Here is a 22,654-nt window from a genome sequence, read left to right as displayed (position 1 = left end):
GTACTTGTCATGTATTCTCCAAGTTGAATAAGGGAACAGCAAGAGATGCTTGAGTGGTGTATCTTGTAATGCCAAAAGGTAAGACAGTGTTCAAGAAAAAAAAACCCATAGCGATGGAGGACTGAGGGACTCGGAAGCCAGCCCTTGGCTGAACTGGAACAATTTGAGAAAAAACTACTATTGGATTACAGCTCAAAGTATAAAATAAATATTCATGAGTCCATACTGTTATAAATAAATAAATTGGGGAAAAGAGACAAATCTGTACAGAAGAATTCCAAATAATTTATGTAGATGCTCTGAAGGAGGTGGAACATAACTCCCTGCTCCTTAGGTACAGGCTGTGAATAGTCACTTCCTTCCAAAGAATACTGGATGGAAAGGGGAAAAAAGAGTTACTTTACAGTGGAGAAATGTGACAAACACTACTTCAGCCAGGTGACCAAGGTCAGCATCAACTATGATGACATCATGGTGATAGCATGTTTTCTTGATATGAGGTGGTGAAATGGCACTTTATCTTTGTGGTCTTCCTGGTCCACACCCCAAAATCAAATCTAATCATCAGAAAAAGAGCAGATAAAATCAACTGGAGGGAAGGTTACAAAATACCCAACCAGCACCCCACAAAATTGTCAAGGTCATCAAAACCAAGGAAGTCTGAGAAAGCTACAGTCAAGAGAAGCCTATGGAGACATGATGACCAAACGCAATGTCATATCCTGGAACAGAAAAGGACATTAGGTAAAAATTTAGAAACCTAAATAAAGTGTGAACATTAGCCATTCATTCTGATCTTCTCTATCATTCCCAATTACTTTACCCAACACCCTACAAAGGAAAATTTTAATTATTTTTCAGTAGATGGGTATTTTTTAGACAGGTGTGTGGGTATGTATGAATGTATTTATTTCTGTCTTTTTAAATGCTAGGAGAATTACCTTGCTAACCATGCTCTTTAATGGATGTTAACCAACCATGAAATAAAAATACATAATAGCCCCAAAGGTGGAAAACAATATATTAGTTTATTTCCAAGAAAACAACATAGAACATCATCAAAGACAAAGACAGATTCAGTAGTTTCAGGGCATCCCCATGGGCTAGCAGAAACCCACTAGCCCAAACACTACGCTCTTCCAATATTACAGTATTTGAGACAGAGGAGAGATGACCACCAACAGACATGTAAACATCTTCTATTCCAAAAGATTTCTAGTTCTACATGAGAAAGATCCAGTGTAAACCATTTCCTCTTTTCAGGTGGCGTCATTTAAATAATTTGGAAAAAGATGATTTTTAGACTATGCTGTTAGCTCTAGATGTGTTCCCCGCCCCTCAACCCTTTACCCCCCAATACGGTTCCATCTTTTTCAGTAGCAAGAAAAAGAAGGATTTACTTCAAAGTCATTCCCTTTAAATATGATTAACATTCAACAGGCACAATTACAGAAAAAAAATCGTGTTGATTAAATGTATCATTAGTTGTAGTAACTGCTTTTCATTAGAATAAATAAATATTAAGGAACTCAATGAATTAGAGGAATACAAAAGTAGACTTCACATTTTTCTGAGGTGACAGGACTTTTTCTCAATATTAACACTGAGAACATTCTTCAAACCTACCTCCTCTGGTATACTAAATATGGCTTTATTTCATCTTCTCTAAATAGTCCACCTCAGGAAATGAACTAAGAAGACCAGTAAGAGAATCCAAATTCTCAGACAGAGAACTTGTTTCCTATGCTTATTATCAACCTCTCTCAGCCTCACTTAATTCATCTGCAAAACGGGGGTTATCCTGTGAACCTCCCAAGAGAGTTGTGAGGTTTGAATGCAAGGAGACATATAAAGGAGCCCGCAGAATGCCTAGAACACAGTAGGCTTTAGCTTCTGTCTCCTCCTTCCCTTTCCTCTTTTAAATAATCTCTGATTTAAATCTTGACTTGTAATTACTGCTATCCTTGGCCCAATATCACAATCTACAACCCTGCAGATGAATAGATTAAAATACACCACTCTGTAAGACTGTCTTAGAGCGGCCTTTCCAACGTTAACATTATTACCAAGATATGTAGAGTGAAATAGCTTCCATGCTACTTTTCCTGCTTATCTCAGCACGTGTCTGGTGTATAACAGACACTCAAGAAATATTTATTGACTGCATGCTGAATGAATGAATTGGATGAGTGAGCAGACAAGGGATAACTGACAGAGAGGCTCAGCCACAATTGAAAGCTCTTAAAAGTCTAGACATTCTGATCAGCACCAGGCATTGTAGGGTTACTCAGAGAATACTACGGAGCTGTGAAAGCCTCACAGGATAGAACTTGGGCTCCATTTTGCAAGTAAGATAAGTTTGGTGGGGGTGGAGGGCGGTGACCGAAGAGGAAAGTGATTCATTCTGAGGTGTTAGAGACTTAAGACTACATCCACGCAATAGCACCTTTCTTCTAGGAATATCTTCATTCTGAGAGAACTTTTCAGTGTTCTCAATGAAACGACAGAAGAAGGATCAGAGCACATTATGACACACAGTCGAGAAATGTTCTGTTTCCCTGGGGTCCTTTTACTGAAACAGCAGGCAGTGACTGATATCTGAGAGCACATCCTGTCACCTGTTAAGGACTTCAGATTCTGTACAGAACTTTAGACACAGTAAACTGAAAATGTTAGTATTGAAACTCAGGAACGAGATCTAGTCCTCAATTCTAGTTGCTCAAGTTCTAAAGGAGATTGGTGAATTACTCAGAAAGCTGTTTCTATGCCTATGTGTGGTTGAGCAAAGAGGATTGGTACCCATTTATACGTGGCTATAGATCTGTTATAAATGGTTCCTTCTTCAAAAAACCCAATTCTTAATTTCCTAAATAGAATTATCTACAATTTTCCTTTTCATTAGAACATCTATATATGATGAGTATCTGGTGTTAAGATCTGACGGCAGCTAAATTTATCATTGATCAGAACAATAGATTGATACAGAGGGGACCACCAGGGTGGCCAAAGTTCCAGGACGGCTCTGTGCAGCCATCCTGTGAGCATATTTCACAGTGTCCAGTGGCTGTCGTAACATAGCATAACGTAGCCAGGTCCTGAAGCATAACCTTGGTCCCGAAACTGTTACTATAACCAAGGCAAAGTTCTCTCACAAAGAAGGGCTCTCCTTCCCAACTGCGATTCCCCTTCAATCCTGAGTTGTAGGCGATCAAAAATACCAGCTGGGCTGTATGGCAGTTTCACTCTGATTTAGGGTCCTTTCTCGAAGCCTCAGTTCTAGGCATTCCACAGTCAGGGGGTATGTAGTAAGCTCAAACTTGTTGGCAAAGAGGCTTGGCGAATTAATCAACCACTTTAAGTCACCATTTCCATAGATACAAATGCCATGTACGTAGTGGCCTGCAAAGGAGAAAACAGGAAACAGTCAAAACATCCTTGTTTTCAAAAGTCAGGGTAGTGAACTTGCAGTGAACTTGGTCAGGCCTCCTCCCTGAGCTCCGGGAGGCTAGCTATCCAAATGCCTACTTTCTATCTCCGCTTAAATGAGTAACAAACCTCCCCAATATAACATGTCAGGGCTGAACTCCTTAATCCCCTCCAAGTTTACCCCATCGTAATCCACGGCAATTCTATTCTTCAGTGCCCTCTACACTTCTCTCACTCCCCTGTCAGCGATTCTGTCGGCTCAACCTTCCAAATAGTAACAGAATTTGACCACTTTTCACCACCTCCACTACTACCATCCTGGTCCAAGCCGCCTCCATCTTCCTTTCTAGATTCTTACAATAATAACGGGTTTCCACTGCCTCCATCTTTGCCGGTTAGTATATTCTCAGCACAACAGCCAGAGTGATCATTTTAAATGTAAGCAGAATATGCCTCCTCTGCTCAAAATCCTCTCACGGCTTCTCATCTCATGCAGAGTAAAAGCCAAAATCCTAGCAATGGCATTCAAGACTCCTCAGAGTCTAGCCCCTTCTAACTTGGACTTACCTCCCGCCACTTGCTCATTCACTTATAACCCTTAACGACTCTTGCTCATTCACTTCAGCCACTCTGGCCTCCTTGTTGGTCTCAGGCACACCGGGCACACTCTGCCTGAGAATTTGTGTTCGCTCCTCGTCCTCTGGACCACGCCCTTCTCCCAGACATCCTCAAGGCTCCCTCTTACACCCCAGGTCTCTGCTTCAAGGCCATCTTCTCAGTGAGGCCTTCTCTGACCTCCTTTCCTCCTTCCCCGATTCATTTTTCTTTGGCACTTATTACTAACTGATGTATTTATGTATCAGTGCCACAAAGGAAAATAATATTTTGTTCATTGTATTTCTTTCCAGACAACTGTTTATTGTCTTTCTCCCCAGACTAGAATATAAGCTCTTGAAGAGCTGAAATTTGAGACGATTTTGTTCATTTCTGTGTCCCCTGCATCTGCAACAGTGCCCAGTAAATATTAGGTGTTAAGTTAATACTTGTTGAATAAAAGGATGGAGAAGGATGAGTGGAGAGTGAGTGGATGGGTAGAACTGAGAAACATCAGGGGGATGGATGATGGCTTCAGCTGGGAAAAATGCCTCTGGAAAAACTGTGGAGGTGGGAATTTTCACTAGAATAGGAAGTTTTGTGGGGTAATGGGTTAGAAACAAGAATGGTAGGAAGTTGGAACTCTTTTCCAGAGGTTTCTTGGCATACAGTAGAACTACTGCGGTTGACTGACTGAAAACAGATGAAAGGGTTGGGCCTTTTTAATCCTATAAATATGGAGAGTCATTGAAGATTTTTGAATAGAAGAATCAAATGATGAAATTGCTGTTAGCAAGATTGATTTTCCTGCACTTTGCAGGCTACGTTAGAAACCAATCAAGAGATTGAAGTAATGACTTAATGCAAACCGGAGTGCTCATTCAGTTAATGATTGCCGTGAGTGGGAAAGGAAGGGTATTAGAGGCAGAGCACGGAGGGACTGACAGGACGTGGTGATTCATTCGATGTGTCTGGGAAGAAGTACAAGAGAGAGTGAAAATCACTGGGGAAAAGAGCCAGGCTGGTGGAAGTTAAACAATAACTGGGTGGTGAGAAGAACTGAATGCCTAGGCAGCATGAACATGCTTAAGAAGATGGAAGTTGACAGGAGAGAAGACTTCAGTCTGGACCAAGCAAAGGGGGCATAGACAACTTGGTCCTCAGGATAGAGGCAATAAGATCTGAGATGCTGAGAATGCAGGAGAGTAAGGGGATAATTTAGGAGGACCCACACATGACTGTGACTGCAAATGGTGGCTTTGGTTGTGAGTACAGGTAACTTTTCCTCTTGAAACAAGAGGGAACAATGAGAGAATGGTCTGAAATCTCTAAGACAGAGGAAAAGGATGACATGACAAAGGAACTTATGGGGGAACTGTGATGAAATGTCTTGAAAGTTCTTCCTAAAGTTGACATTATCACCTTTTGAGAGTGGAAAGGCTGTTTTAACATAAGAGTGAGAGCTTAAAGATGAACAGGAAAGTTGAAAAGGTGTATGCTGGAAAAGGCACCAGGAAAATAATGAGGTGAATAAAAGAAGTACAGGCAGGAGGGTCTAGATGAAGTTAGATAGCAGGTCCCTGTGGTGGGTAAGTTTAGGACAGTTCAGTAACATTCTCCAGCAGTGTTCTGCTAGGGAAACACAAATGGCAAAAAGCAGATGGTGCTAATGATTGAGTGTAGGAATTGGGCTTGGAAGGTCAAATGGCAAGGGAACTAAAATGTTACTGAGAAGAGCACCACACAGTGGCTCACAGCACATAGGCTGGACAATGAGTTCTCAGAAGGAAACTAGTAGAAGGAGGAAGCCAGAAAAGTTGAACCTCTGGAAATCTCAATTATAGAAAAGCAAACACATTGAAAACAACAACAACATATTTAGGTGCAGGGATACAGCAATGAACAAACTGGTCAAAAATCCCAGCCCACTTGAAGCTTCTGTTCTGGGGATAAAGACAATAAGGATGTAAGCTGGTGAAGGAAAGTAGCAGAGGTGACAGAGATTGTAATCAGAGATGGGAGCTCCAAGTTCAAGACCATAGAGCTGGAACAGTGCGCTGCGATTCTGAGGGCTAAGAGGGCTCATAAAGTAGGGACACACTCTTGGGTCTGAACAAATCCTATTACTCCCAGCCAAGGGGAAAGGGTTCAGGTTGTATTACTGACTTGCTGGTTTGGCATGCAATGTTCCACCTCCTCTGGATTGGGCCTGTCTCTTCTCCCTATATGGTGGTTTGAGGGACGGTTTTTATGCTCTGAACTCTATAAGGCTGTTAGCTGTTCTTTGGCATAACAGGCATTAAGAGAAGAAAAATGAGACATTGGCCTGAGTGAGGCTTGGGCTACCCAAGCTTTGTGCCGTGTGTAGGTTCCTGGCCAGGGGCTACGGTCATGGCCCCTACCTGTCATGTGATCAGGAAAGGTCCCTAGAAGAATGCAAACCTAACCAGCCTATACCTTCTCTACTGGGGAAGGGTCTGAATACAGGTGATGATAGGGAGACCGCAGGTAAGGGCTCTATTTGCGGGGGTGCGCAGCTGATGCACAGTGGAATGGGAGCTTCTGTGGCAGGGGAGGGCTGGAGCTGCCGGGTAATGACATCACATGGGTCCCTGTTGTGGATGTTGAGGTCCTCCAGTGTTACAGCTGGAGAAGAGGTAGAGAAGCAGATCAGAGGATGCCTGCAGTGGTCCTAGAGGGAGGGTGATAGGGGTTACGGAAGGATGTGGAAAAGACATGTCCCGAATATTGGGACCCTGACTGATGGTGTTGGTCCAATTTCTAAAGAAGACCAAGGAGATCACAGAGCAAAGCAACCTCCCCCCATCCTCCTCCTTCCACTAGGAGGGCAGGCTGTGATGAGAATGCAAGCAGGTGGCATGAGCCACTTCTGGGGAAAATGTGGGCTGCTTAGGTAAAGATATGAATATGCTTGAGAATGGACTGAAATTTCTCTACCGTGACATGAGGATGTTGCTGTCCACAGCGGAAGGGGACTCTCAAGAGACAGACATGAGAAGGAGGCTGAGAGTAATGGAGAGCCGTAGAGAAGCAGATTTAGAGGTTTTCATCTGAAATATTAGGTGTAGAGGAGATCGACTGATAAGTGAAGCCACAGATTGAGTGGAATAACAAGGCTTTACCTTGTTATCACAGGAAGAAAGGTCAAACCTCCATATTCACTCACTAGTTCATTTGCTTGATCACTCCCTGAATAAATATTCATTGCATGCAGTTATGGGCTTACTTGTGTCTCTCCCCCTGGTTCATACGTTGAAGTCCTAACCCCCCCAGGGCCTCAGACTGTGACTGCATTTGCAGACAGGGTCTTTAAAGAGGGAATTAGGTTAAAATGAGGTCATGTGGAGGGTCCTAACCCGATATGACTGGTGTCCTTATAGAAAGAGGAGATTAGGACACAGGTAGACACAGAGGGAAGACTACGTGAAGACACAGGGAGAAGACAGCCAGCTGCAAGCAAAAGAGAGAGGCCTCAGGAGAAGCCAAACCTGCAGCCATCTTGATCTCGGACTTCTAGCCTCCAGGATGGTGAGGAAGTAAATTTCTGTTGTTTAAGCCCCGCAGTCTGCAGTACTTTATGTTAGCCCTAGCGAACAAACACATATGCCCACTACGTACCGGGCAACAGTGTGAGCGGAATGTACACTAGGACCGACAAAAACCCTTCTGCATAAGGTTCCAGAGAAATAAAAACTATTTAAGGTTTCTAGTTCTTGTCCACTTGGAGGAGAAATCTCTCTTGTTAGTATCACCTGCCGTCGAGTCAGAACTGCAGCAAACACCTCCGAGCCACCCGGAAGCCTGTCTGTAGGGGGCAGAGGCTGACGTGAAGGATGGGAGTCCAGCTCCCGTGATATCACTCCTCATCCTGACCACTTTTCCTTCCTAACCACTGCACTTCCAAAAGTAACAGAAAGAGGAATAAACAATAAGACAGCAGCTATTCCACTGCTGGGTATTTATCCAAAGAACTTGAAAACAGAGATGCATAAAGATACATGCACCCCTATGTTCATCGCAGCATTATTCACAATAGCCAAGACTTGGAAGCAACCTAGGTGCCCATCAAGGGACAAATGGATAAAGAAGGTGTGATATTTATACACAATAGAATACTACTCAGCCATAAAAAATGATGAAATCTGGCCATCTGTGACAACATGGATGGACCTTGAGGGTATTATGCTAAGTGAAATAAGTCAGAGGGAGAAAGTCAAATACCGTATGATCTCACTCATAAGTAGAAGATAAAAACAACGACAAACAAACACATAGCAACAGAGACTGGATTGGGGGTTACCATGGGGGAAGAGGGGAGGTGGGTGGGCAGAGGGGGTGATTGGGCTCACATGTGTGCTGATGGACTGTGACTGGTTTTGGGACGGTGAACATGATGTAATCTACACAGAATTCAAAATATATTATGATGTACATCTGAAAACTATATAATGTTATAATCCAATGTTACTGCAATAAAAAAAAAAGTAAGACAGCAGAAACTAGCAAGAAGAAAGTACTATTATAATCTAAATCTACCTAGGTAATTATGAGCTGGAGAATGTCTGTGAGATGCTTAAATGTATTTTTCAAGGACCGTGTCTTGAAGCCTCTAGCTCCTCTACTTAATAACTCACAGATTGGTCTAAATATACCAGCAGTTCTCTCCATGAGAACCCTGTATTCCGCAACTACCTCCATGCCAACACCAACAAGCAGTATGGCCTCAAAGTGTGAAATGAATGCCTCACCATGGCAGCCTCCATGTTTATCTTCCATGTCAATCCACTTCACAGCTCTGAGGTTACCGGTCCATGATGCATTTGGCATGGAGCCAGGGACATCTGCAATGTTGATGAAGAAGAAAAGCAAAAATGAGAATCAAGAGGCAAAGTGTCAAGTTCATCGATGAAGCCTTCAAGCCATGCTTATTTTCTTTCAGTATATTATCTTTCACATCAGCCTTTTCATCATGGGTGCAAGACCCCAAAGGCTTGTGATGTGAATAATTAGTGGTTATGAGCCTAGCCTTGCTACCAGTAAAAAGAATCTACCGATTTTTTTCATAATGTGTGCCCAAGCCTGCAAAATAGAGTTTAAGAAATACCATAGCGTGAAACCATAAGGCAGCTGAAAAAGTTGGGGAGTTTTGGTCTCTCTCTCAAGGGCCTTAGTAGAATTTACTTTGAATCCTAATATTCAAATTTTTTAGGACTTTCCAGATGACTTCTATCTTGAAGTGAAAGGTCAAGAAACAAGCTTCTCTATGTCCTTAGTGCTAATAAGTGAGGGTGATTCCAGAGTCGTTCTTATATGAAATTGCACTATTAGGCAAACAGAAGGAAAACATCTTCTTCACTACATGTGGAACTCATAAACAAATCCTTTAACACACTATCCTTTTTATTTGTTAAAGTATTTCTCGAGCATTTGGTATTGCCAAGCATTGTGCCGGACACTGGGGACGGAGAGAGAAACAAGACATGATTTCTGATTGCCCAGTGACAATGAACTGTTTACCCCAAGCAACAGGCTTCAATCTTTGAGTTTTTCCTAGGAAGATTGGTGTGCACTGATCCATTCATCGTCTTTATTTCTTTCAGTTGTTCTTTTGATCGAAAGTTTAACTGATGACTCATTATCTGATTAGTACATTACCTAATTCAGCTGTGAAATGTTAAGAGTTAATCTTGAAAAAGGGGGAAGGAGGCTTGAGGTTGCTATCTTGCTAAGTCAAGGCTTCTCCAGCTCAGCGTTATTGACACTGGGGCTGGATAATTCTTTATTGTAGGGCCTGTCCTGTGCATTGTATGAGGTTTAGCAGCACCCCTGGCCTCCATCACAAGATGCCAGTAGTGCATCTCTCCCAATTGTGACAATCAACAATGTCTTCAGACGTTCCCAAATGTCCCCCAGTTTGAGAAACACTGTGCTAAGCTATCTCAAATAACCTTCTTTGTCTCAAATTTTGGATAGGTCACAGAGATTGAAGGGTCCATTTAATCATATAGAGTATCATCCCCAAGATTTCCACTACTGGAAAGGGAGTATATGGAAATCAACATAAGTGCAACTAAAGGAGGAATATTTTATTTCCTAAGAGCTGCAGCAATTTTCACCAGTGAGAAATGCAGTCTGAACATAATTTTAATGTAATCGCACTACACAAATGGTATCTGGAGCCAAGCTGCAGCAATTCTTTCTTAGAAGAGCTTCTCCAATATTGGTAAGACATAATGTGGTAGGCAGGATAAGGCCCCTCCTTCCACCAACATACACTCGAAGAAGTCCCCATTCTAATTGCTGGAACCCGAGAATTGTTACGTTACATGGCAAAGGGGAATTAAGTCTGCTCATCAGTTGACCTTAAAATAGAGAGATTACCCTGAAACACCCAGATGGGCCCAATGTAATCATAAGGGTCTTTACAGTGGAAGACGGAGGTGGAGAGTTGGTCGCAGTGGTGCAGTGTGAGAAGGACTTGATTTGTCTTTGCAGTTTGAAGACAGAGGAAGGGGCTAAGGAATCTGTGTGGCCTCCAGAAGCTGGGAAAGGCAAGGAAACGGATCCTGCCCAGACCCTACAGAAAGGAACGTAGCCCAGCCAACGTCTTGATTTTAGCCTGATGACACCCATGTCAGATTCTGACCTATAGAACTGTAAGACAATACATTTATGTTGTTTAAACTGCTAAGTTTGTGGTAAATTGTTACAGTGGCCAATAGAACCCTAATATACATGCTAATGAGAAAAAAATAACCCAAGATGATGGATACTTTTTAATAGGAAAAAAAATTGGACAAGACTAATACTTTTAAAGAAGTTTGTATTAGTCACATAAAATGTTTTCCTCTTTAAAAACATTAATAAAAACATGCATTTTCAGAAGAAAAAAGCTCTTCTCTTTTGCCCTGATGTCACCTTATAATTATATGATCATTTAAATCAAGAACTGGACCGAGGTCTTGCAACTAAAATTAAATTTGGCTCCGCCTTTCCTGTAAATAGCATGAGTTTTTATCCCCTAAGACTCTCTATAAGGCAAGATTCTTCCTTTCTTGCTGCCAAATTTGGAAACTTTGCTTATAAATGTTGACTATTTAAGAAAAATACTATTAAGCAACACTTCTTCCTATTGCTTTAACTTGCATTTTAATACTTTAAAAACTATTTTAGTGTTTGCCTATCCAAAAGAAGCTTCCCTATTTTGTTCTTAGCACACATTTTAAAAGAATTTAAAATAAAACTTGGCTTAGTTAAGTTGGGGGGTGGGGATAGGGCAGTCTGGAAAGCAAAGAGATAATTTAGTATATTTACTCATGTCAGCAAGGTTAGCCGACATGTATGTGATTTCTATGAGTCTATTTTGGTTAAATAACTATAGCAGAAAAGCATGAATAAAACACTGCCATGACAAAACCCCCTTACCCTCCTTTAAATGATTACATTTTTAAAGGGACGAGATATTTTTCTTCCCCTTTCATTCTCATTAATATTGATCATCACAAACTGACTCTTACTCAGAATCACATTCCATTATTCTAGAGATAAAATCATGACATTTATAATTAATGACTGCTGTCTTTGAAATAAACACATAACACCGATTAACCTCATGCTAACAAAATGACAAACCTCAACTTCTGTAGTTTCTGTTTGATGATGTGTCTCAAACATGTCTATTTAAATATTATTCATGTTTGTGCATAAAAAATTTCATTTTTAAAAGTAGAAGTGAGGAAAGGAACAAACAGCTGAAGTTGAATTCTACGTTGTCCTTTTTTGCAAAGAATCCCGAGGCACAGAAATATCTGGTGGGAATGAGCACAGACTCTTGCTTTTCAAGTGAATTCTCGGATTGAGAGCATCCATGTCATCTGGGAGCCTCTTAGAAACACAGAACGTCAGGCCCCGCCTGAGCGCCCGGGGCTCTGGAGGCGCTGGATTATAATCCACAGTGCTAAGAGAACACAGCTGCTTTTTCTCCTCTCCCCGCAGTCTTTCCCTCAGCCTTCATCAAGTTTCCAGTTTAGCCTCTCACTCTCCTATTCTCACTCAAATTCTGCTCTGCTCGTATGAAGGAATGTGGTACTCTATACCTTTTCATCTTTTGGTTAATTTAACGAACTTGTCCCCACTGCTGGAAATACATTTTAATAGACCTCTCACATCACCTCCTTGAAGACAATCAGCCCACCTGTTCCAGGGAAAAGCCATGTTGAGCAGAGGGCTAGTCCTCATGATGCCTTTGACTTTACAGCATTTGGCCCACAGGAGATGCTGGCTCAGTGTGAAAGGAATGAATGAGTGTGGCATGCAAGATTTGCCCCATCAACTTAGTCTTTAGTGCTGATGGTGGGGATCACTTAGCTTGCATGTGGACCAGACAGGCCGGGTTGCTACCTTAGTTCCCCAAAAGGCCACTGTGATTTAAGGTGTAATAATGTTCTACTTCTCAGTATTGAAAAGTATTTCTTCTACCCTCATAGCAAGGACCAACCTGTATTAGTTTGTCACACAGCAACTGCTTAGGTGGCCATCAATCATCTATTCTTGACATCTGCCCTGCTTGGTACAACTGGCTTAGGGAGGAGATAAACACTCAACAAGACTTCTGGTGACAGCTCAATTCGACTACTTTGTAATATTCGAATTGGTTGTTATTCTGAGGAGATCAATGGCAAGCAAAAGACTGAATAGCCTAAATGTATAGTGTGCCCACTATTCAGTAAGTGATTTAATTTGTCTTGGTTTAAAACATACAGGGAGACCCCAAAGTTATGATCCTATCCTCTGTGCCAACATCTAGTTTCTCCTTCTACTCTCTATAAACATCTACTGAGCCTAACTCTGTTTCCTGTTTTTCTCCCAGAGATTGACCTCAGGCCGAACCCCCTGATGGAAGTGACACTGACCTAGGGATTGGGGGATTTAGTTCTCATCCCAGCTTTGTCATTAACCAGCTGTGTATCCTTGGGCATCATTGAACATGTCCCAGGCTCAACTTTCAAATGACGTAGGTAGATTAGATCAGCACTTTTTCAACCTTTTAGACTCCATTCCACAGAAAAACAATTTTATACCATCACACACACATAGATAAAGTAAATGAAAGTTTCACAAAATACTTAGGCTTATTACCTGCAATGCACTTGTTTTTTATGTTATTTTCTAGTCTAATCTCATGTTAAAAATTCTGGCTAAAACCTAATAAAGTGATTCACTGGATTCACTAATGGGATATACTCCTATTTAAAAAATACTGGACTAGATGATCGTGTTATTATTGTTGCTGTTATGACTATGATTATTGTTTGTCAGGATTCTAGGAGGGCAGTTCTGGGGCATATGGGTGTGAATCTACCCTAAATCACAAATATCCTAGGAAGGGTCTATTTTGCATTATTTCTAGAATAGCGTAACAAGAAGACACCAATATTAGCAGAGAAAACATTTTAAACTATAAGATCCAATCTTCGTATTTGCTCTTCATAGGCTTATTTAAACAAAGATTTGAGATAAAGTTTACAGAGTAACCAGGAATGTTTTCCTTGGGGCTTAGCCTTTATTAGTCAAATAACTATATTTGTTGAATAAATGAATATGATTCTTTGAAATGTAAGCTTTATTTATATTGACTTGACTTTCTCCTTATTGTTCTTAACCAGTGTTGTCCTCATTTGGGGAAATGTGGCATACGTGGTGACAAATCCAGCAAGTGCTTATTACTGAAGCTCAGATATATGCTTTCTAACTTATTAAATAAACAAGGAATTTTGGTTTTAAATGTCAAAAGTCAATGCTGATGTCAGGGTATTGAAAGAGGTTTTCTCACAATCTAACTGAACTGATACAACTCCGGAGAATCAATTTGGAACTGTGTGGGAAAAGCCGCCATAACTGCCAATTCCCTTAGGCCTTTGACACCAATAGCTTCAAAATAAGCCGAGGAAATACGTTTTCAAATGTGAAAATCTGTATGTGAAGATGTTCCTTATGACATTCAGTATACATCATGACTAAGAGCACAGACTTTGAAGTCAGACAGTCGACATTTCAATCCCTAGTTCTGCTGTTACCGGCTGTGTGACCTTGAACAGTTACATAATCTCCTCAAGACATCACGTACTAACCTTCACAAGCTCACAGGGTTTTGTGAGTGTTAAATAAGATAGTGTGTGTGTGAGCTTGGCACAGCGTCTGGCACACTTGACTGCTCAACAGACGGCTGAAAACACAACCCCTCCATTAAAATCAAGGGGACGGTGTAGCTGTGCACGAGGATGCTTTTTTAACTAAAATCCAAAGCAAGTTTCTCAACCTCGGTGCTGCTGACATTTGGGCCAGATAACTCGTGCTGCGGGGGCTCTCCTGTGCACTGCAGGATGTTTAGCAGCATCCCTGGTCTCTACCCACTAGATGCCAGCAGCAGTCGCCCCCTGAGCTGCCCCCACACCCCGAGTTGTTACAACCAAAGATGTTTCCAGATATTGCCAAATGTCTCCTGGGGGGCAAAACTGCCCCTGGTTGAGAACATGATATTGTACATTATTAATAAAACCATGTACAAATATTTGCATATGAAATGAAGAAATATTTTTGGTGTATAAAACCTTTTTTAATGTTATATATTGCTTTTATATTTTTAAAAAAGTTTATTTACATACATCTGAGCTTGTTTACTTTGCTGATTTAGTAATGATGCTTGTAAATATTCTAAGAAGAATTCAACAAAAGAAAAAAATACACAATGTTCCTTGTCGATTAGCTTTAACAATAAAAAAATGGAAAATTACCTAATAACCCAGGGAAGGTAGTGTTAAATAACTTGTAGCCTCTTTTTCTTATGGTTAATTGGGGTCATTTTTAAAGATTTTATTTTTTTCCTTTTTCTCCCCAAAGCCCCCCGGTACACAGTTGTATATTCTTCGTTGTGGGTCCTTCTAGTTGTGGCATGTGGGACGCTGCCTTGGTGTGGTTTGATGAGCAGTGCCACGTCCGCGCCCAGGATTCAAACCAAAGAAACACTGGGCCGCCTGCAGCGGAGCGCACGAACTTAATCACTCGGCCACGGGGCCAGCCCCAATTGAGGTCATTTTTAGAAATAAAAAGATACATTTTTGTCTTTGCCTACCAGTAGTTCATTAATCATTTAGGATTTTTAATGCGTGAAACTTACTAAAAGAGATCCTGTTTTGTTTCATGTGGACGTTTTCTAGAGTTCTGCAGTCCCTGAGATAATGACATAGCATTCTTAAAATTATATCTCTGAGGGCCGGCCCCATGGTCGAGTGGTTAAGTTTGTGTGCTCTGCTTTGGCGGCCCAGGGTTTCGCCAGTTCAGATCCTGGGCAGTGACATGGCACCGCTCATCAGGCCATGCTGAGGCAGCGTCCCACATAGCACAATCAGAGACACTCACAACTAGAATATACAACTATGTACTGGGGAGCTTTGGGGAAAAGAAGAAAAAAAAAAAGATTGGCAACAGATGTTAGCTCAGGTCCCAATCTTTAAAAAAAAAAAATCTCTGCATTCAGTTGCTAATTGCCAACAAACTGACTCCTCCTTGGTTGTAAAGGAAAAGATAGAATGAAGAAAGAAAGAAAAATCCAGAATTTTAGACTCAAAGGGATTTCAGAAATTTTAATATGCTTTAACATTTGAATAGGTTCCCTCATTGCCAAGTAGTGCAAACTAGAGCCCAGGAAATTTAAGTGAATGGCCTAGGAGTGACGGGCTAAATAACTTGATTTTGTTTCAAATAATGTCCTCACTTATTCAGTTTTCTTACATGCCTCCTATGTTCTAGAGTAGATGCTGGGGGTAAAGCCATGAATGAGAGCTTCTTGGAGCTTATGGCCTAGTATATCCATAAGGGTTTGTATTTATTGATACTTTTACTAGCAGTCCGGCACCTCTACTCAAGAGTCTTTCCTGGACAGTCTTCTGGTGAAGGACAAGAAAGGTCAGCGGAGCCTTTAGAAAAGTGGGCAGCCCTTGGCCCAGAGCAGTTCAGGTTTCCACACAATCCTGGCCTAAAGGCTGACCTGGATCCCCTGACCCTCTGCCTACATTTCTCCTTGGCTGTTTGTCATCTTTAGCTTGTGTCAAACACCCTTTTAATTATGGCAAATGTTTCTGAGGCAGTGAAGGCCTTCAGTTTCACTACTTCCAGACTTGTAGGCTGACAATTTTCCCTTCCTTCCTCCACTAAACCATGACATTCCTCAAAATTCTTCGCCTTCACGATGATCCCACATCCGCTAGTTAATCCCTTCCAGCTATGACTGTTGACATTTTGTGCAGTGCTGGGGCCCCCAACTGATTTCTAATCTGCTGGCAGTTCTTCAAGCTTCGCCTGGCTTTAAAAAAAATTATACAGCTATTTAAAAATAAATCTATTTTTTAAAACTTCAGCCGAAAGTGGCGAAGCACAGAAATCCAAATCTTGAGCCTCACGCCAGATTGAATCACAAAGTCTGAGGACAGGACACAGCAGTCTTTTTTTCCAACAAGCCTTTGTTTTAAGAAAGTTTTAGAAACTTTTAGATGGGTAGAATTTGAGGTGGATCTCGAATGATGGGTAGAATGCAATTAGCTAACAGTATTGCCCAGGAAGCAACACCATAGTGACTGCATGGAGCTAAAAATGATTCTAGCGCGTGAGAAGAGCCCAAAATTTGACCCATCCACTGGGCTGCACCAAAATTATGCTATTGGAGAAAGAATTTTAAAAAATCAACCTTTAAGAACGATTTCCATTCTAAAAAGTATTGCTTTCAGTGGCACAGTGCAAGTTTCTCAACTTCAGCTCTCTGAGAATAAACCTGGATAAATAATTTGTCTCTCAGCATCTTCTCTCGGTACTTTCTCTTAAAGAGTTTGATCTGTGTGAGTACATGTTGTACTTTTTGTTTTTAATACGTCAAAGCAAAATAAGTTTCTTTTCATCTGATTTGCTTGTCTTTAGAGCAAAATTCTGTTAATTCAGTGTAGAAAAGAAATATTGAAAAGAAGAGCAAATGCGTTATATTTATATGCACTATTCTGTGCTGTTATTTCTCACGCCCCCACCCCCGCCGCACTATTTCGGTTTAAGGAACCCTCTATTTGGCATCATACCTTTCAAGCAGCCAAGAAATAACTATTAGTTTCTCCTTGTAACTTTTTTTCCTCAAGCTACTCTTTTTTCCTGAGAGTGGGAAGTTTTGTGAGTAAAGTGTGAAACCATTAGCAAATTTATTATAACGAGGTTGTTTCATGAAAGTTTGAGGTTGAGTGGCCACAATGAAAAGAGTGGGGCTTTTATTGAAAGGTTAATGAGAGCACTGGGAGGGAAAAACTCACAGCGTCTGCCCACTGTTTGGCTGGTAAACCATTCACTCCAGCGCCAGAGTAACCTTCGCGGGGGAGCTACTTAGGCGGGGCTGATTTCTGGCACGAAGAGGAGGGAAGTACTGTCATGTCAGACGTTTATCAGGCGTTCCAGGAATACCAAAACATCTACACAAAGGTCAGGACGCTATCTTCCTTATACGGATAGATCCATCCTCAGACAAGTGGCCAAACATCTAGCAAACACTCTGTAAACTGTTGAGCAAAAGAAAGGAAGGAAGAGGGCACGAAAGAAAGAAGAAAGAATTTGAAGTAATGTTTTCAAACTTCAGAATATGTCAAAACTTTCTGGAGAGCTTATTAAAATAAAGACTGCTGGATCCTATCCCCAGAGTTTCTTTTTTTTCAATTGAGTATAATTATACATAGAAATACATAGAAATATCTACATAAATAAGACATAAATTATATTCGTTTCAGGAGTACAACATAATGATTCGATATTTGTATACGTTGCAAAATGATCACCACAGTAAGTATAGTTACCATCCATCAGATTTTCAGTTGAGCCCCCAGCTGATATGCAGTCTACTGCAGTTTTTCAAGCCTTATGTGGCTTACAATAGTGTCACTTTCCTTTGCTGGCACTGCCCTAGCTCAGGTGCTCGAGATCTCTCACCAAGACTATTTTAATTGCCTACAAACCAGTTTCTTTGCCTCCAGTCTGCCCACTTCATTGGCAATACCACCAGATGGCTCTTTCTATAATCAGTGTTGACCCTGTTGCCCTCCTATTTGGGGGCTGAGGGATTACTTTGAACCATCCTCCCTGTGTCCGTTTCTTCATCACTTTGAGATGCCCACCAACCACTCACCCTATGAAATATGAAACCGAAGTCAGACTCGCCATCATCCCAGACCTCTCCTGCCGGTGCCCATTCCACCTCTTACTAGAATTCTGACTCCTCACCCCATTTCTCATTTTACATTGCCCCTTCTGCTCCCCTTGGACTCAGTTTAATGTTTATTTCCTCTCTCAAAAGAACTGGCATGTTTTTCTTTTGCTTCAGATTGCCAGGAAACAAGCAGCCCGCCCCAGCTAGCTCCTCAGAAACATAACCCCGGCTGGGTCCAGCAGTTCACTGCTCTAGATCACATTCTGGATGGAAAGATAACAAAATGCTGACTGTGGCACATAAAGATTTTTGCAATTTTGTCCCCAGATTGCAAACTGAAGACGGGCAGTCCATAAATCACATCTGATTAAGAGGCCTGTTTGGTTTGATCTCCATGGAAGGGGGCGTGGAACGCTGAAAAAAACAGATTTCCTGTGAAAGTCTGGACAGCCAACGCCCCTTGATAACAATTCACTGGGGCTTTGCACAGCCAGGAGCTCTCCTGCCGGCCTGGGCCCCGCCATGCTGGGCTCACTCATTGTCTGCCTGGCCCTGTCCACATGCAGTTTGTAACACTGGGTGTCCAGGCCTCATCTTTCATCACGGTCCTCACACACCTAGCTGTCCTGTCACCCTTTTGGGAATTCCTGAGTTGGTCTTCCATTTTCACATAGTTGCCTGTACCTTGGCTTATGCAAATGTCTAAGATAGAAAATAAGGTCAAAATAAGTCCTAGGGGTGTAACGTACAGCATGGGGACTATAGTTAATAATACTGTACTGTATATCTGAAAGTTGTTAAGAGAGTAGATCTTAAAAGTTCTCATCGCCAAGGAAAAAACTTGTTAACAATGTGTGGTGATGGATGTTAACTAGACTTAACCTTGGTGATCATTTTGAAATAGACGTGAATACCAAATCAGTATGTTGTACACCTGAAACTAATATGTCGTATGTCAATTATATATCAATAAAAAAAAAGAAGCTCAAACGTGTTAGGAACTAAAGTTACTAACGTTTAACCCTAAGATAGCCTCTCCTCTTTTTAAAAAAATTAATTTTTAAGTAGACTTTACTATTTTTTGTTTAGAGCAGTTTTCGGTTCACAAGAAAATTGAGCAGCAGGTGCAGAGATTTCCATATATTCCCCGCCCCTCTCCTCTCTTTATACCTGTCAAGCTGGCAAAGATTTAGTAAATAGTAATATGGAGGGTGTAGGGAAATGGGGGTCTCAGACTAGCCAATGGGAGTGTAAATTGGTGCAATTTCTTGGAAGAGCAATATGACACTTTTGCATCAAAACCCTTAAAAATGTGCATACCCTTGGACTCAGCAGTTCAAGGTACTGGAATTTGTCCTAAGGAAGTTAGTCGTAAATTATTATTTGAGAGGCACTGGACTATAGCAGCTAAGAGGAGAGACTCTGATACTAAATTGCCTGGGTTCAAGTGCGTGCTTGAGACCAATTACTAACTGTGAGACTGCTGACAGCTTATCTAATCTCTCTGATCCTCAGTTTCCCTATCTGTAAATGAGGGTCAAAGCGGTACCTCATGGAGTTCCTGTAAAGTGCACGATATGCTTAAAACACTCTGAATGGTGCTTGGTACGTAGGAAGTACTGTAAAAGTATCAGTCATCATTAATTACCAATCTTATTAATAAAACAACTATTATTACTGCTAAGACCTCCTCAATGCCCATAATTTGAGGCTTTGCTAAATAAATTATAGCGCAAAGGATAGCATGCTACAGAGCTACTATAAATTATGGTGAAGAATTCTTCATGACATGGAAAGACGATGACATACTATTACATGAGGAGAGCCAATTATAAAAACAGTCAAGGCAGGTGAAAATATATGCTTTTATATGAAAACAAAGACTGAAGGAAATATACTAAAATATTATCTCTGAGTATTCAGTTGATTGATTATTAGTCTTTGTAGTTTTCTGTATTTTCCTCATTTTTTTAAAATGCTACTTTTATGACCATTGGGGAGTAGGTACCTATTTAAAAAATTTCCTAACTACTGTTAAATTTCTTTTGTAATGAAAGTTAAATGTACATTCCCAAAATTAACTAGAAAAAAATATATATTTTTAAAAGATTCCAATAAATACTTTATCAAATGTTTTCACTAACGAAGGATGTATTTTGATTGTGGTAGACTGCAAAAGATGGTCATGAATTCATCTCATTGCTATATGTACATGATTTTGCAGCTTTTCCATCAAGAGGTAGAGGGTGTTTTTCCAGCCCTGGAATCTGGCCTTGGCCATGTGCCTGGCTTTGGCCAAAGGGACATTAGCAAATGTGACAAAACCAGAGACTTCAAAATCACTTGTCAATCAGCGTTTGCCCTCCCCTTCAGGCTGCCAAGTGAAGCAGCCTGGTGAGCTCACTGGGGAATGAGGCACCACGCAGGGAGAAGACCCGGTCCGGCAAGGGATCCCGTCCAAGCTGATCCAGCCCTCGTGTCGCTGGCCCTGCCCCGAAGAACAAGATGAGGAGAACCTTTCTTCAAGCCACTATGTTTTGGAAGTTCTTTTCCTCCCTGCAAAACCTTAACTGATGTTTTTTAAAAGTAGATATGAGGTGCAAATGGTAGGGAATTAATGAGGGCCAGGTCAACAAGATAGTCAATTCCATTTCCAGTTTTTCTCTCTGACCCAAGCCTTCATCTACATCAGTGTTGCCTCTCTGGCTACACAGTAGAATCGTCTGTAGAATTTTTAAAAAGTGCCAATGACTGCGCCCCGTCTCCCAGGTATTCCGAACTAACTGGACGGGCGTGAGGCCCAGGCATGGGGATTTTTAAAATGCTCTACACAATCATAATGTGTGGCCAGGGCTGAGAACACCTGCTCTACACTGAGCATTTTACTGAACCTCGCTTCAGAGGGATAATACTTTCTAGTTTCTAATACACCAAGTATTGTGCCTCAGTAAGGAGAGATTTTAGTTTTTCATCAAATAAAGTAACTTTAAGTTTTAGAGATTTTAAAAGTACAGAAAAGTTCAAAGAAGAAACAGTAGTTTATTTCCAACTCCTCTAAATGAGCTAGCGTTAAGCATCTTGGCACCTTTACCTTGTGAATCTTTACTTTTTTCCTCTTAAAAATATTCTTCTATGGTTTGTGAAAAATTGAACACTGGTTATTAGAATGGATTCAAATAATGCATAAAAATACAAAGAACAAAAAGGAAAGTAAGAAAAAATTCCAAAACACTACAAACCTTACACCTACAAAGAACAATCGTTAAGAAAACATTAGTTCGTAAAGCATCTTTTTGTAGAAATGAATATTCCATGTCACCTTAAGACTCCAACATACCTATTAACTACTTAACTAACCTATACTGAATCCAGATTGCAAATAGCCGTTCACAAGTGGCCTTTAGCATTTAGAGATGTGGATTGGGTTTCCTTAAATGAGTTTCCCTTATGCACATTTCTACCACTTTTGTGTGTTTATCAGCTCAAACAACTGTTTCCTTAGGACTTCAGTTTTATTAGATTCCAGAAACGTGAGAAATTCTGTTACCTGCAGCACATGAAAACCAAGTAGTAAGCTGTCTGTGTGATCTACTTTTCTAGATTTGTTCACAGCTTGAGTCAAGTATTTGTATTTCAAGTGGCAATTCCTAGATTTTACCTTACTGTTTCAAATAAAAGTATTTACTGTACTGATTTCTCACTCTATTACACAGAAACGGATTTCCAGGCAGGGTCATTACTTACTGGAATCAATAGAACATAGCATGCCCTGTCCTGCTTTGTCTGTGTCTGGGAAAAGGTCCTTAATGACTCCATTAGACAAATTTCCATCTTGCCCGCACACAGTGCCTTCTTCACCTTCAAAACAAGGCACCAGGCTACATGCAGCTGGGTGTGAATCAGGAATTCATTTTCAAGTTGTCGAACATCCAACTCCATGTAAAAGCAGCTAAATAAAAATCACACTTGCTTAGGACTCTTGTCTAATTTTAATCCCTATTTACAACCCAAGTCAGGTCCAAAGGAGTTGAAGGTCAGTGGTAAATTCCATTTGTTGCTGCATGTACTGGGGTATATATAGGTTGCTAATTCTGGGAACTAAGTGCCTATCTATAGCAAGCCTAACCTTTTATACAGAACAGCAGACGCAGTTCTTCTGTTTGCACTCTTCTGCAAATATGAGAAACATCTAACTGGAAAAAGAGGAGAAACGTGGGAGAAAGAGTCTTGCGATGTGCCGGGATATGTGGGTATCCCACCCCTACCCCTGCCCACATGGAGTTTGCAGCAGTTTCTAGGAGCCACAGGGTAGGCCTAGCATTTCTTCTTGAAACATCTATTTAACCTGAACATTTGGATGAAAAGCACTGGGCTACAATGAGA

At 41.0% G+C, this 22,654-nt stretch overlaps 1 protein-coding gene across 4 annotated transcripts in view; it reads right to left on the bottom strand.

The window, feature by feature from the left end:
• Positions 1-1,009: 1,009 nt before the first annotated feature.
• Positions 1,010-22,654, bottom strand: part of LOC103559598 (glucosaminyl (N-acetyl) transferase 2 (I blood group)) — an 80,846-nt gene continuing 59,201 nt past the window's right edge. For 3 of the 4 annotated variants that reach the window (XM_070584040.1, XM_008533270.2, XM_008533268.2), the window contains exons 2-3: positions 8,790-8,882; positions 1,010-3,399 (exon numbers count right to left, since the gene is read on the bottom strand). In XM_070584040.1, the coding sequence (XP_070440141.1) occupies positions 3,209-3,399; positions 8,790-8,882 (284 nt within the window). In that variant the 3' untranslated portion in view covers positions 1,010-3,208. The remainder of the gene's footprint in view (positions 3,400-8,789; positions 8,883-22,654) is intronic. The other variant, XM_070584041.1, reaches the window with a different exon arrangement.

Source organism: Equus przewalskii, chromosome 19, assembly GCF_037783145.1.
Source record: "Equus przewalskii isolate Varuska chromosome 19, EquPr2, whole genome shotgun sequence".
NCBI lineage: Eukaryota > Metazoa > Chordata > Mammalia > Perissodactyla > Equidae > Equus > Equus przewalskii.
The sequence above is the reverse complement of the archived record's forward strand: the minus strand, read 5'-3'. Positions and strand labels throughout refer to the sequence as shown.